The sequence below is a fragment of the Melanotaenia boesemani genome, chromosome 2 (genome assembly GCF_017639745.1).
Source record: "Melanotaenia boesemani isolate fMelBoe1 chromosome 2, fMelBoe1.pri, whole genome shotgun sequence".
NCBI classification, from domain to species: Eukaryota; Metazoa; Chordata; class Actinopteri; order Atheriniformes; family Melanotaeniidae; genus Melanotaenia; species Melanotaenia boesemani.
In genome coordinates this window covers 37,654,383-37,668,580 of record NC_055683.1, presented here as the reverse complement: position 1 = coordinate 37,668,580, position 14,198 = coordinate 37,654,383, and the positions used below count along the sequence as shown (strand labels likewise).

The 14,198-nt window shown below is 36.8% G+C and overlaps 2 protein-coding genes across 3 annotated transcripts in view; both read left to right on the top strand.

Moving 5' to 3' along the window:
* Window positions 1-12,565, top strand: LOC121633129 (serine protease 27-like). The gene is made up of 6 exons (XM_041974993.1): window positions 1-143; window positions 7,757-7,777; window positions 8,785-8,959; window positions 9,035-9,303; window positions 10,429-10,568; window positions 10,670-12,565. Exons 1-6 carry the CDS (start codon window positions 89-91, stop codon window positions 10,949-10,951), a joined length of 942 nt encoding a protein of 313 aa, XP_041830927.1. The 5' UTR covers window positions 1-88; the 3' UTR covers window positions 10,952-12,565.
* Window positions 12,566-13,681: 1,116 nt separating this feature from the next.
* LOC121649452 overlaps window positions 13,682-14,198 on the top strand; it is a 34,640-nt gene continuing 34,123 nt past the window's right edge. The window contains exons 1-2 of one of the 2 annotated variants that reach the window (XM_042000309.1): window positions 13,695-13,714; window positions 13,803-13,885. In XM_042000309.1, the coding sequence (XP_041856243.1) occupies window positions 13,825-13,885 (61 nt within the window). In that variant the 5' untranslated portion in view covers window positions 13,695-13,714; window positions 13,803-13,824. Of the gene's footprint in view, window positions 13,886-14,198 lie in introns of both variants that reach the window. The other variant, XM_042000301.1, reaches the window with a different exon arrangement.

The window sequence follows — 14,198 nt, the reverse complement described above, 5'->3', positions numbered from 1 at the left end:
TTGACAGGCAGGTTAGTTCAGGCTCTTGCTCCTACCAACAGACAGCAGCTGGACCCCTTCACAAAATTCAGACACAAAAACTCACACAATGAGCTTTAAACTCCTGGCTTACGGAGTCCTGCTGGTTGCTTTGACGGCTACAGGTGAGTCTCAACCAGTTTTTTATTCTAATTATAAAAGAAGTTTTTTATTAGCACAAAATTCATTCTGTATGGGAGTGTTTCAAATACTCATTTATTCAAATATATTTTTGGTTATATGTTGTGTACTTTGTATTATAGTGGTGTTGTTTATACTATACTATATTGTTTTTGTTCCTCTGTTCCTCTGTTCTTGCTTTCTTGCTTTCTATTTTTTTTCCTTGAAAAAACCCAGCCAGGGGCAAGAGTTGCAAATTAATGCTAAATTGTCTATATGCAAAACATCAGTGGTTCTATACATCCTCTATTTCTCTTTGTATGGTCCCTGATAAATAAACTAAAGAAAATAAAGATCTCATTTACGTTTGTTTGAGTTTAACATTTATTTAAAGTGGCCCTATTACACTATTTTGCCATTTTTCTGAGCATGAATACTCATCAGTCAAGTGAGCTCCGCCTGTTTTTACCACAGTGATTGGTCATCTTTTCCAGATCATGCATATTCAAGAAGAAAGGCACACCCACCTTGGGATGCTACAAACGTAATGACCAGGCTAAAAACACCCATTCACCATTCTCTAACACTAGAGAGTAGCTTAGCAAGCATTTCGTATTTTGTATTTTGTAAAAATGAATGAACGTGTTAGCAAATAGCATCTTTAGCCTATTTATTTCTTGGCAGGAGACGTTTTCCACCTCTGTTAGCATTATGGTACATTTGCCACATGTACACCTATTAACAGGGGCGTGTACAAATATATAAGGTGAGTGAAGGATGGCAAACAACGTCGTATGGGACTATAGCTGGTATACTGTTTGGTAAATACTAAAGTATTTACCAAACAGTATATTTCCTGCTGTATTCCTTGCTGCAGGTTGGTGAGTTGTTCACTCTTGTTTTTGGGCTCAAACATGTACGGCTGTATGTTTTGGGTTGACATTGTTTACTGAGTAATTATATTACTTCGGTCTATTTACAAGTTCTGCCGGTGTTTCTATGGCAAAAACAGTTCACATTCCTGAGAACTACTCCCGGCAGTTGACTATTCAGAGGCAGCCCACATCAGGGGGAGGAGGGGCTCAGGGCGAAAGAGTCTCATTCTACTTGTTTCTGAGGGCCTATGGAGAGGATCAGTATAAAATAAATAAAATGCTGGATTAATTCCTGCCCTTGTGGGCTCACATATTATAATAAATTAGCCCCGAAATAAGAATAATAGAATAATAGAGCCACTTTAACCCATATTATAAGAACATGCAATAAAGATTACACTGCAGTGCGCTGTGAGGTCTGAGGGCCAGTGTCAGCTCCTGGGGCCTGAGACAAGACTTAAAACTAGAGGGGACATTTATTTTACCTTTTCACTTGTTTTTTTTTTTTTTTTTTTATCATTTTAAGCTTGTGGAGCTAAACAGTGAAACACCTGATTATTGTTCAGACCCACTTTAATCTCTTTAGTTTCTTTGTCGCAATAGCCAACATGAAAATCCAGAATGACCAGTTTGCGCTGACACTTTGTCCTGCTGAGTAAAAGGCCTGAACCATGGAAACTTAAAAGGAAACTCTTATCTTTCTTTAGGACAGAATGATTACAACATTAGGGAGGGGTTAATATAACCATATTCTAAAAATGTTACCAAAACATTGAGATTTCTAAAATGTAAATCTTTGTTGGAGAGTTTTATTTTCAAAACTTCTTGTTTTTACCGGTGTTGTAGATGAGGAAGTTAATCCTACCGATTTTTATCTGACAGCTGCCGTAAAATACTTTGGTGAAGAAAATCACAGGACTGAAACATGAATCCACACTCTTTTTACTTTCTTGTTTTCAGTGTTTATTTAATTTGCTGTTTGGTTAACATAAAGGAAACAAAGCAAAGAAAAGAAAACTTGGTTTTGACTTTAAAAAGACCCTGGCTTGGTTTGAAACATGTTGCTTCATGAGATTTGGTGGGCTGTCCACTTTCATTTAGAAAGTGCAAACAAATCTAGAATTTGATGCAGCCTGGATGCTCTTTGTTCATCTCTGGAAAGTGGAAGGAGGCATCAGTTTTTCTCAAAAACATCTATAATGTAGACTCATCCGTCCACAGAAGACATGTCTATGGGGGTGTTTCCGTCTTTAATCAAGAGCGTAATTGTTTAATTTGAGGACAAGATTTCTTGTTTTTACAATCAAATATCATATTGCTCTCTCTCACAACTCTGCTCTCGCACTCAAAAATTCTTTTCTTGTTCTAATAAATCGTTCTCCTATTCAAAACTCTGCTTCTCTTCTCAAGTTTAGGGTTGCAGACTCGAATCTCCTACACTCAAGTTTGGTCCTTTTGCCTCAGACTCAGACACATTCTCTGCTCTCTCTAAACTTCTGCTCTTGGATATTTTTTCCTCTCTCTTGGATTGCTGAATGAGCTGTCTGTCAAACATCCTCCAGCCAATAGAATATTAGATAATGCTGATCGGGCAAATCATCACCGCCTACTTCAGGGTGCACTTGTGGTTTCTGTCCTTGGCTCTTTCCGCACTGAGATTTCTTCAGAATCGCTGAAATCATTTTTCCTAATTTTTCACTTTGCAGTTGTTGAAAAGGCCAAAATTCTTTACAATCTGCCACAGAGAAATAATGTTCTCCTTTTTATGGTTTTCTAAATACAGTTCCTTGAAGAAAAATGTTAAAACTAATCAACATATTAAAAGTTTTTTCTAACACAAATTAAACTGAAGCTTTTTTTTTTAAGAAAATGGTTGTGGTACAAACTGCATTATCTCTCAGGACTGAGGAGTGGATGAAGTATGTGCAGGCGAAAGAGGTGGCAGGCAGACTGTGCAGGAACAAGGTTTTTAATAAATAAAAAAAAACAAAAAAAACTAAGACAATAGCAGCAAGAATGTAGCATGACCAGATCCAAACATGACGTGATGTCAAAGCTACTACAAACAATGGACTGAGAAATGAAAACTAAAAACAAGGGGTATCATTACAGTAAAGATCTAAATGGAAACAGGTGAGGTGAATGAACAAATCAAACTAGCTGAACTAATGAACAGGAGGAAAAAAGCAACACGGAACTAAATATGACAACAAACCACGAACACAAACTATGATTATGACATTATCCATAAATAAATGTATCAGCTTCCAAAATGCAAAATTAAAAACTTTAATTTGGACTCTATAAAAGTTTCCACAGGAGGAATTCACAGCAGCAAATCTGAGATTAAATCTTTTTCAACGCTTCAAATACTTTAGATGATGGTTGTCCACATCATGGAGGATACCAGCAAAAAACAGGCAAATGTTTTACATTTCTGGTTGATTAGCTCTGCCTCTCGATTTAAAACAACCTAAAGTTCTTTCAAATAAAACACTTACATAATGTAATTTTAATACTACATAATATTTATAACCACACAAGTGAAAATCAGCTCACTTAGGATTTCTTTCTACTTGCACCGAAAGCCCTACAATAGAGGAGGAAATACATTCTTTCCTTTTTCTTGTTATATAAAATACACCCGTTTACCATCATAAACAACAACAGTCGACGTCCAGGGAGAGACGGCAAAGTGAGACAGACAAAAGTAACGGTGCCTGCCAAAGTCAGCAAATCGAGACACGTTTAAAACCAGCTTACCGTCTGGTTTTTAGACCAGTGTCTGCGTCACCAGAGCAACCAGCTTTATGAGAGAAAGATGAGGACAAACAAACATTTTAAAACACGTCAACATTCTCTCAAACCATCTACAGGATAGTGCCACACATGCACCTACCAACATAAACATATCAGATATTTATTATAAAATCTGCTTGTTCCTGTAATCTAGAAAAACAAGTTATTATAAAATAACCAAATTGTACGACTGGATCCTGAAGGCCACTGCTCCGGTATCACCCCTGTGAAAGCAGCCATCATCAGCAGTATGATAAGATGAGTTAAACAGCACAAGCACATGTGTACACAGTGATAATTTTCTCCACCTGTAAAAGTTTATCCCTAAAGGTCATAAGGGTCAATATCATGTTTGATTTTCAAAATGTACACACACATATTCAAAAGAGATTTAGTGTAGACATCTTTTCCTGTAGACATATCCACATCATCAGTCCTGCTTATCAGGAAAATAAAGGTGTTTCTGGTTAATAACATCAGAGTTAGCAGCATTATGAAACACCGCAACCATCCCTGTGTGGAAGCAGAGCAGCGTCTTGGAGAAAATCCTGCTGGAAGGAAAAGGTCAAGTAAACGTCAGTCTGTTTGTTCAGGTCAGTCAGAACTTTGTCAGTTACGTCACTCGTTCAAATCAGAGCAGGTAGATTTTCCCTGCATGTAGGAGGATCCTTGAAGGCCAATACGGCATCATTTTGGAAAGACATGAAGTCTGCTGGAGTTTTATTAATCAATTTATTAAACTCCAAGATGATATGGACATTAAACCATTTTGAATCAGCCAAATTTTGCTCGAGCAGCTTTTTCTCTTTTATTTTTTTTACAAATCCTTTATTTTTATTTTACAAGAGAATCAGTTTAAAACATCCATGGATATCAAATTATTATGAAATAGTTTGTATTTTCTCCCGGTTCCTCTCTGTATTAATTCTTACAGTGCACTTTCCCATTTTATTGCAAATAACAACCAAAAAAACTATTATATCTATATTAATGTAGGTTTGTGGAACTAGTGTTTCAAGTTTCCTTTCTTTTCTTAAACTAATTTCCATCTGGTTATTTGCTGACAGTTAAAAGAGGAGCTCCTTTAATTTGCTTTCATCTTTACCATTTATTGATCACCATTTTCTCTAAGTGCCAGGGATTTATTTTCCTCTGAGCAAATTGTTTATTAATCCATCCTTTTTTTTCAGACAGATTTCAGATCCTTAATTTGCTTGGTTGAAATATAGATCAGGCCTTCATTGTTTATTCTTAAAATAAAATAGCATGTATCACCAATGAGCCATGACAGATTAATACCAAAGAAAATCATGCCAGTATATTTGGTTATGGTACATTATAGTTCACAAATGAGACCACGGGTCAAAGTTCTTATGCAACCTTTTTAAGAGCAAAAAGGAAGCTGTTTCAGGTTTATTATAAATTCTAGAAACCAAGATATTCAAAACCTTAACTTAAACCAGTTGTGAGCAAAAATAAAATAATCAGGACCCAGAGACACACAAGCAGTTTTAGCGCAAATCACGCACACACTTAAAGTTGTCAGGAAATCAAGACAGGGTTAGTAGCTCATCATGTCATGTGATTTTATGTCGTCAGTAGCAAGCAGATACTTCACTGCAGTGAGCGTGTGTGTGTGTTTGGTCATGTAAATGTGTGTGTACATGTGTGTGTCTCTTGTTCCAGCTGTGAACTCGTCTTATGTGCAGACCTACTCTAGAACTGAAGCTGTCTTTCGTTTACTTTTAGCGTCTTCTCTTCATCAAAGATAAGATCTGTTAAACTTCAGTGTATTAACAGAGTTTTGTATTAAATCATGAACTATTTATGGTATGAAATCAGAACAGTCTCACCATCAGTGTCACGTGGTCACATGACTGCTTCCACCTCCGAGTCAGCTCTGCCGGGGATCAGTCAGATGGCAAACCACCTTTTGATTTTTATGCCCAATGACCCTTTTCACCACATGGATGTTCTCTCTCTGGTCAGCAGACCTAGATGGTTTTCCAACCTCTGGCCCCCACCACCCACCTCAGCCCAGTGGCCACGCCAACACAAAACTGGAGCTTGTTTCTTGTCCTGATTGTCTTTGAGCTTTGGTCTTGTCCTTTGACTAAAACACATCATCAGGAGCGTTGTGGAGGATGGTGTTACAGGTCCATCAAACATCTGGTTTCAGTCTCTTTGAAACTCGAAGCAGAGGAACTCTCTGGTGGTAATTGCTGGAGATCTTGAATCCTATAGAGCATCAGGTGGAGCAGGTAGGGGTGGGTATCAGTCTCAGTTCGTGGGACATGGTGGTGATAGAGTGTTATTTTATATCAGTGGGTCTCTGCTGACTTTTATCCTGGCGGAAGAACTGAGTCGGGTCAGGTTTGCAGCCTGTGAGCTTCAGCAGAGGGTGTCTCCGACAGAGACGGAGGGAGGAGGAAAAGGAGAAAAAGGAAAATAGGGTTAATATTTATCCTACAGAGTGTGTGTGTGTGTATGTGTCTGAGAAAAGTTGCAAGGGTTTTCTCTCAGAAATTTGATAATGCTAAAAATAAATCTTCAGATGTGTGTGTGTGTGTGTGTGTGTGTGTGTGTGTGTGTGTGTGTGTGTGTGTGTGTGTGTGTGTGTGTGTGTGTGTGTGTGTGTGTCTAAGCAAAAAGCATTCTTCATTGCAAGAAGTGTCACTTAACTTCAGAAAATGTGTCCTTGTATATATGTAATGTAATAGTGAATGGATTAAGCATAATAAATGAATAAAGAAAACTGAATATACATGTGATTGTTATATGAGTATAAATGAGTGATTACCATATGCGGCTAAATTTCTTTCACAGACGTTTATAAGTGCATTTAAAATATTAAAAAAAATATCTCTGAATGTTCTCACAGTTCAGTTTTATCATATTAATTATTATTATTATTTAAAGTAACGCACAATGATGATGTTTTACTGAATTATAATGCTACTGACATCTACACACAACAAAATCAATACATCTTTACTTGTTTAGTAATTACTTAAAATCTTCATGATGAAAAATATTAAATTATCATTTATTTAATAGGGTTCACATTTAGTTCCTCTGCAAGACTAGGTCTAGGTCAGATAGTCCTCAGCTATTTTACACTAGGGCCCAACTTTTCCAGTACAAAGTGGTCCGGGGCCCACTGACATATTAACACTGTTTTGGTTCAATTGATCTCACTCTTAGTTTAATTTGTATTCAATACACCAAATCCACTTGTTGTTTAACAATTAAAACCTTGTGAAATATCACATGATGAAAAAAATATAATCCAATGAGATAATCTCAAAGACATTTATGTATCACATGTATGTGGAACTGCACATACAACAAGACGCCCAATAGGATAATCTCTCTCTCTCTCTATATATATATATATATATAGAAACTGAACCATCTTCATGTGACAAATTTATGAAAATGAGTTAAAGTTTATCATCAACTTGAATGTAAGCCAACCTAAATACACCTGAACTGTAATAAAACTTTGACTGTTATAATAGCTCAAAACCACTGGTTTAATGTATAAAATCGCATTATCCTCTATTAGATCTTAATTGTTTCATTTGCAACTAATAAAAATATGAATTATCCCTCTGAAAAGTGAAGCAGAAATCACAAACAAAATAAGTCAACACTGCCTCTCAGCAGCCCTCAGGTAAAGGTTATCAGAGTATTGTGTTTCAGCATATTTTCTACTCTACAAACATGGCATCATTTCATGTTTCTGCTCTGTAATGATGGATTATTATCTGTTGCATTACAACTTGTGAGTCCCGATGCCACAGATTCCTGATCTGCTGCCTCGCCCTGAGACATGATGTGTTGGAAATGTGAAAAATAAAAGAAGAACCAGTTGGTTTGGTTCTCTGAAATGTAGGTGAATGTGCTTCTAAACTTTTGACCTTTTACTGTCTCTCCCACAGGAAGTGATGCACAGCTGGACGGTGAGTTTTCTCCTCTTTCTTCAACAATACACAACTGATTCACCTGTTTTTATGAAAAAAAGGGTGTAAACAGGGTTTAGACCTGAATATTTACACAAAATTAATAACTTTGTTCAAATTTGCTTTCTAAAGTGAATTTAGATCAATCTCTGTTTATCTCTAGATCAAAACGGGACATTTCAATAGAAAAAAAGAAAAAAGAAAAAACACAATTGCTTCCTCTTTTTGTTAAACAAAACAAGACGTTAAAGTTTAAATTAGAGTAGACGCAGGTTCTAATCGTGCATCCAGACAGTCGGATTCACAAGTAAAACAATGTTCTATTAACAAGTGATTTAAAAACTACACAAAAGAGTAAAACCAGTCAGCTGAAAAAGAACAAAAGCACAACAAACTCTGACAATCAGACCCCTAGAAAACATATGCCTGCGCTGGATTTTCACCACATATCACAGTTCTGAAAATAAAGATATTTGGGTTAAACAGTTGAAACGCTGGACCTGATAAAGTGGACGGTGAATATAAAACATTCAGTGTGAAAGTAAATTTTACAGCACTTAATAAAGTTATATTGGATCTTTTACCTACAAGAGATTGGACCCACATGAGCTGTACTCACTCTTTCTCTCTGAGAATAAGAAGCTTCCAGGATCAAATATTTAGATGTTTTCATGGTTTTGGCAGTTTTACTTCGCTCCATTTGAATTGTCATTTGAACACCCGGATGCTCTAATAAAACACTTCATGGTAAAAATAGGTGAAAATAAAATAGAGAATCTTTAAAACATGAACATGATCCTGCATTGAACGCTGGCAGCACCTTGAAGTCATATTGTTTGTAGTGTAAGTTGGTTTAAGCTGAGCGGACCAGGAAGCTGCTGCTGTATCTGAGCTTCATCCTGTCTGTCGCTGCTGCTTTCAATAAAAACCAAACCACATGAGCTGAAACCAGTCTGCTAAACAAATGATGTGGCTGTTCCTGTTCATCTGGATGTATTTGCCTGCAGTTTGTGGAACTGCTCCTATCAACACAAAGAGCCAAACGAAGATTGTGGGGGGTACGAACGCAGTGGCGGGGGCGTGGCCATGGCAGGTCAGTCTGCAAAACGGTGGCTCCCATTTCTGTGGAGGTTCCCTGATCAACAACCAGTGGATCCTGACTGCTGCTCACTGCTTTCGCAGGTGAGTTTTGTCTCTTCACCTGCCTTCAGTCACACCTTTTATCCAGATGTAAACCTGATGTTTGGTTTTTCTCAGATTCACCGCTTCAGATGTGCTTGTCTACCTTGGAGCTGACAGCCTGCAAAGCACAAATCCTAATGCAGTGTCCCGGTCAGTGTCTCAGGTCATCATTCACCCGAACTACAATTCAGTCACCTTCGACAACGACATCACTCTGCTGCAGCTGTCCACACCTGTGACTTTCACCGACTACATCCAACCTGTGTGTCTGGCAGCAGATGGCAGCATCTTTGCAGGTGGACTGAACATCTGGGTCACTGGATGGGGGGCCATCAGGTCTGGTGGTACGAATCAACACTTATTTATTTAATTCTAATCTGTAAACAACACCACACCCAGCTGCCATAGCAGCACCACAGAGACCAGAAGCTCAACAAACAGATGTGAAGTTCTGGATCAGTTTAGAACAAGGAAGGAAAATCGCACCATTACAACCTGGAACCAAAACACACAAAGCAGACACACCATCATTAATCAGAGGTATGGCAGAGATCAAAGGTCACCAAGAAGGAGCTACAAAGCTCCAGAAACTGGATCATCTGTGCACAGGATGTTCTGCAAAGATGGTCTCTGTGGGAAAATGGCCATACCTTAAGAGAAAGCTTGAAAGTCGGTATGTCAGAATAGCTGAGACTCACTGAACATGATAAATTGCTTGAAGCAGGCGATGTGGCAAAAAAAAAAAAAAAAAAAAAGCTCCGGACACTAACCGGTAAATAAAAAATGTTTTATTACAAAAAGTGACATCTTAAACAGATTCTGCAGCATCTGTAAGACTTCTGGGCCAGTGTAGAAAACCTGAAGACCCTCCATACAAGTAGCCTCATATAGGCTCCAAAAACAATGGACATCCTCTTTATTACGTCTGACATCAGTCCTAAAGCTGTCATACAGAAAACACCTGGTACCATTTCCTGTGGCTATTACTGAATTTACCAAACTCACATCATAGTGATATTCTGAAAGCCTTTGTGTTAGCTGGATCCATATGATAACTACTGAAATAGACCATTGTGTCTAAAATTGCTTAGGACATTTAAATATGATTATACTACCTACCTACATATTACTACTACTATTGATTATACTACTATACTACATACTATACTACTATTGATACTAATGATTAGATGCTACAATGAAGAAGAAAATGATCACAGAGAGACTAAAACCTTTAGAAAACACCTTGTGTGAAATAAACCCATCAACCCAAGAGAGAAGAAGAAGGGATGAATTGATGTGGGGTGAAGAAAGAATGAACGGGTGAAGGAGGAAAAGAAGGATGGATGAAAAAGTGAAGGGGAAAAGTATGAATGGATGGGGGAGGGTAGCATGATAAAAAAATAAAAAATTATTAAACTTTAAAGTTTCATGGATTCAGACATGCATATGTTTCTTCTCTCCTTCAGTTTCGCTTCCTAGCCCTCAAACGCTCCAGGAGGTGCAGATTCCCATCGTGACCAACAATCAGTGCAACGCTGCTTATAGTACAATCACGAGCAACATGATCTGTGCTGGTGTGTCTCAGGGAGGATTAGACTCCTGTCAGGTGAGTCCTGTTTGGATCCTTCAGAGTGTAAAAGTATGTTTGTGTTCCTGGTTTCTTCCTTCACCACTGACCTTACTGGTTTCCATGTCCGATGTGTGCAGGGAGACTCCGGCGGCCCGATGGTGAGTAAAACTGACACCAGGTGGGTCCAGGCTGGAGTGGTGAGTTTTGGAGAGGGATGTGCTCAGGCAGGCTTTCCAGGAGTCTACGCCCGAGTGTCCCAGTACCAGTCCTGGATCAACAGCCAGATCAGCAGCGACCAGCCGGGATTCATTCAATTTACCAGTTCAGGAACCGCGGGAGGAGGCCGGATCATCTCCCTCTCTTTCGTTCTGCTGCTGTCCATCTTACCCGTCCTCCTCTCTCTCTTTGTCCTCTCATGATGACTTTAATGAAGTTGAGTTAAGTTAAAATCTGTAAAAATGGCCATATATATTTATATGGCCATTTTTTTCCAGATTATTTTCTCCCACAAATAAGGGGGGAAAAAACTTGTGGAGTCAAATATGTCCTTTACAAGAAATTATTTTAAATTAATTACTCTTTAATCAACAGATTAATATCTCATAAGATGCTCAATTCACCAAGTAAAAAAATCAATAATAATATTTTGTAAATAGATCTTGGGGGTTTATGGTTTTCTTTAATATTAAGATTAGTAAATTAAAAAACAGTTAATGTTCTTCAATCTTCTTATTAATTAACTGATTAAACTTCTGAAAAGAGACTGAAAAGATTAATTAATCATCATTAATAAATCATAATCAGTAGAATTTTCACTTTCAAGCTTGACTGTCCATATACAGAGACCTCTAAGTGACAAAATTATAAAATAAAAATAGATAAACAAAATTCAAGAAGTACATATAATGTAATGCACCAAAATCCAAATTATTGATAATAAATGTATGCCATATTTACTTCGTTTTTCTGTTATTGTTTGTTATATAGACATAAGGAAATTTAAATGAACCCTAACATTACTGTGAAGGATAAATATTGCACATGGAGGCCACCTTTATTATAATCCTACCATTTAGAAAAATTTAATTATAATTATATATATAAAAATAGAAAAAACTGACACATTTAAAATTTATAGTGCTTTTAAAAACAATTTAAAATCAAGTAAATTGTAATGAATTAATTGATTCAGAGTTGAAACATAAATCAGTTTGAAAAAAATTCTAAATTTGTTTTTAAATTTAATTAGAATTTAATACTTATGTGTACCGTAAAAATAATTATAAACTTTAATAAGGTAACAAAAATATTTGTGTAATTGAACCAGGAATAAAACCTTTTAAGAATTTAGATTTTGTTAAACATTTTAAAATTAGTTGACACATTAATGACTAAAAGCTTTTCTAACAATTTATTTTTCATTGCTTTTAAATTTTTTAAAGAAAATAATGAGACAGAACAATTGAATTAAAAAGGGTTTTTTTTGTCTGTTTTTATCAAAGAGTATTACACTGAAATATTATAGTGAGATAAATATACCATAAATATTAGTATAATTATTAAAGCCTAACTGTCTAAATGTTGTGGCACTGCGGGGACTCCGTACTAAAATTTGGTCTGAAACTGATCGAACAAACAAGTGTTGGTAAATTTACTTCAAAACAAAACAAACAAACAAAAAAACAAGTGAAAAACCTCAAGAAGAGCTCTGTTCTCTACATCTAAAGTTTCAGTGTTTAAGAAGAGAAATATTAAAATTTGCACTAATGCTGTGTTTTGAAAACTTTGTAAACTTGAACATGTGATGCAGCATTATTGACCTTTACTGGACTTTATTACCTCTGTAATCTGTTTTATGTTCATTAACTTTTAACACTTTTAGTTTGTACATCCAAACGTCTGTAACTGTGATTTACTATTTAAACATGTGAATTCTAAATTCTCTGAAATAATAAGATAAACATTTTCACTTGACTGTGTTTTCTATGTCCTCATGTTTGTCTGATGGTTGATCAGTAAACAGTGATGTAGGACGGGAAGTGTTTTCTGGTCTCTTGACAATATAAAGTTAAATAAAGTCTACTTTCATAACATTCAGAGCACAGATCTCTGCTAAATATGAGGGAAATGTTTCAAATCAGTTTTCTGATCCCTCAGGCAGACCTGAATCCAGAACCGTCATCCATCAACAGTTGATAAAACCACATGGACAAGGATTACTGTGGAAACATCATCAGATCTACTACACAGTTACATTCACAGAAAAAAAAGCTGCATGTTAACCTGGTCCAGATCAGGTTTTTTTGATGGTATGGGGTTGGATCAGGCCAGGACCGACTCTGGATCAGGGTTTTAGGCAAAGCTCATTTCCATTTCTGTGAAGTAGAAAAGAGTTCCTTCCTTGAGCCTTGAGGATTTTGGAGGATTTAGAAACAACCAGGATCCCATACTGCTGGAGACCTGAGGATGTGTTTCCAGAAAGAAAGGAGACAACACCACACCTGAAACTCTTCATCTCTGCTTCCTCAGTGCTAGAATACCTTTGGTTAAGTGTTTAGAGAAACAATCTCAATATTAAACACTGGAGGAAGATCCACTGGATCAACTTTTTGTGAAAAATGTTGAAGGTCTGAGGTGTAAAAACGGATGAATAATAAACAATGGAGATGACAAATTTATTAAAACATCTGACAGGGCGTCAATGCTCACATTAGCCACCTCTACAATAACTGAACATGAGACCCACAAAGAACATCAGCAGGCCACAAACACACAGATCCAAGGTCACAATCACCATGACAACCAGGTGCAATACCTGTTCTAATGCAGTCTAAATATCTCCCCCCAAAACATTTTCACAAAGAGAATAAAGGTTTTTGCAGATCAGAAATCAGAAAGTGTGGTAATTAATCTATATCTCCTGATCAATAATTCAGCCCCCCACCCCAACTAGAGAACCTAATATGGTCTAAATAAAAAACAAACTGTTCTAATGTGGTCTATAATAAGGTTTTATAGAAAAGAAACAGGTGGTAATGAAGCTACATCAGTAGAATAATTCAGTCCTGACTGTGGTCTATATGTCAAAAGGCTATATCCCTTTAAGAGACAAATAGAAAGCTAAATTTCATCTTAGTTTATAGTTTCACTTTCTCTTTTCCGTGCAAGGACCCTGTCGACTGGTAGTTTTTTTAACCATCTGTTTAATTTATTAGTTTTTAAATGAGTCTTTATTAGTTCCATAATCATCTGAATTGTGTTTTTCATTAGAATTTTATTTATTTTAGAGAAGATGTTACAGTCGAGGACTCAGCTGGTCGTTTTTCTGCTGGTAGCTATAGGAGGAAACTCAGGTAAGTTCAGGCTAATGTTTTAAACATGTCGAGCAAATTTATTAATAAAGCAGAGGGATACAGATGTGATCAGATGTGTGCAATGAGTATCAGCTGAGTAGTTTTAGTGAAAATTAGAGGGGGGGGCAAAAAATGCTTGTGTTTTGTTGAGTGAGTATGTGTGTGTGTGCATGTCAAACCCGCAGCCCTTATTTGGATGAAAGGTGTGTCTGCTCAGGTCTAATTTCTCAATAATGTGAAGAAAATCTGATAAACTGAAGAACAGTTCACTGTCCACTTAATCAGTCACCCTCTAGTACCGGGTTGGACCTTT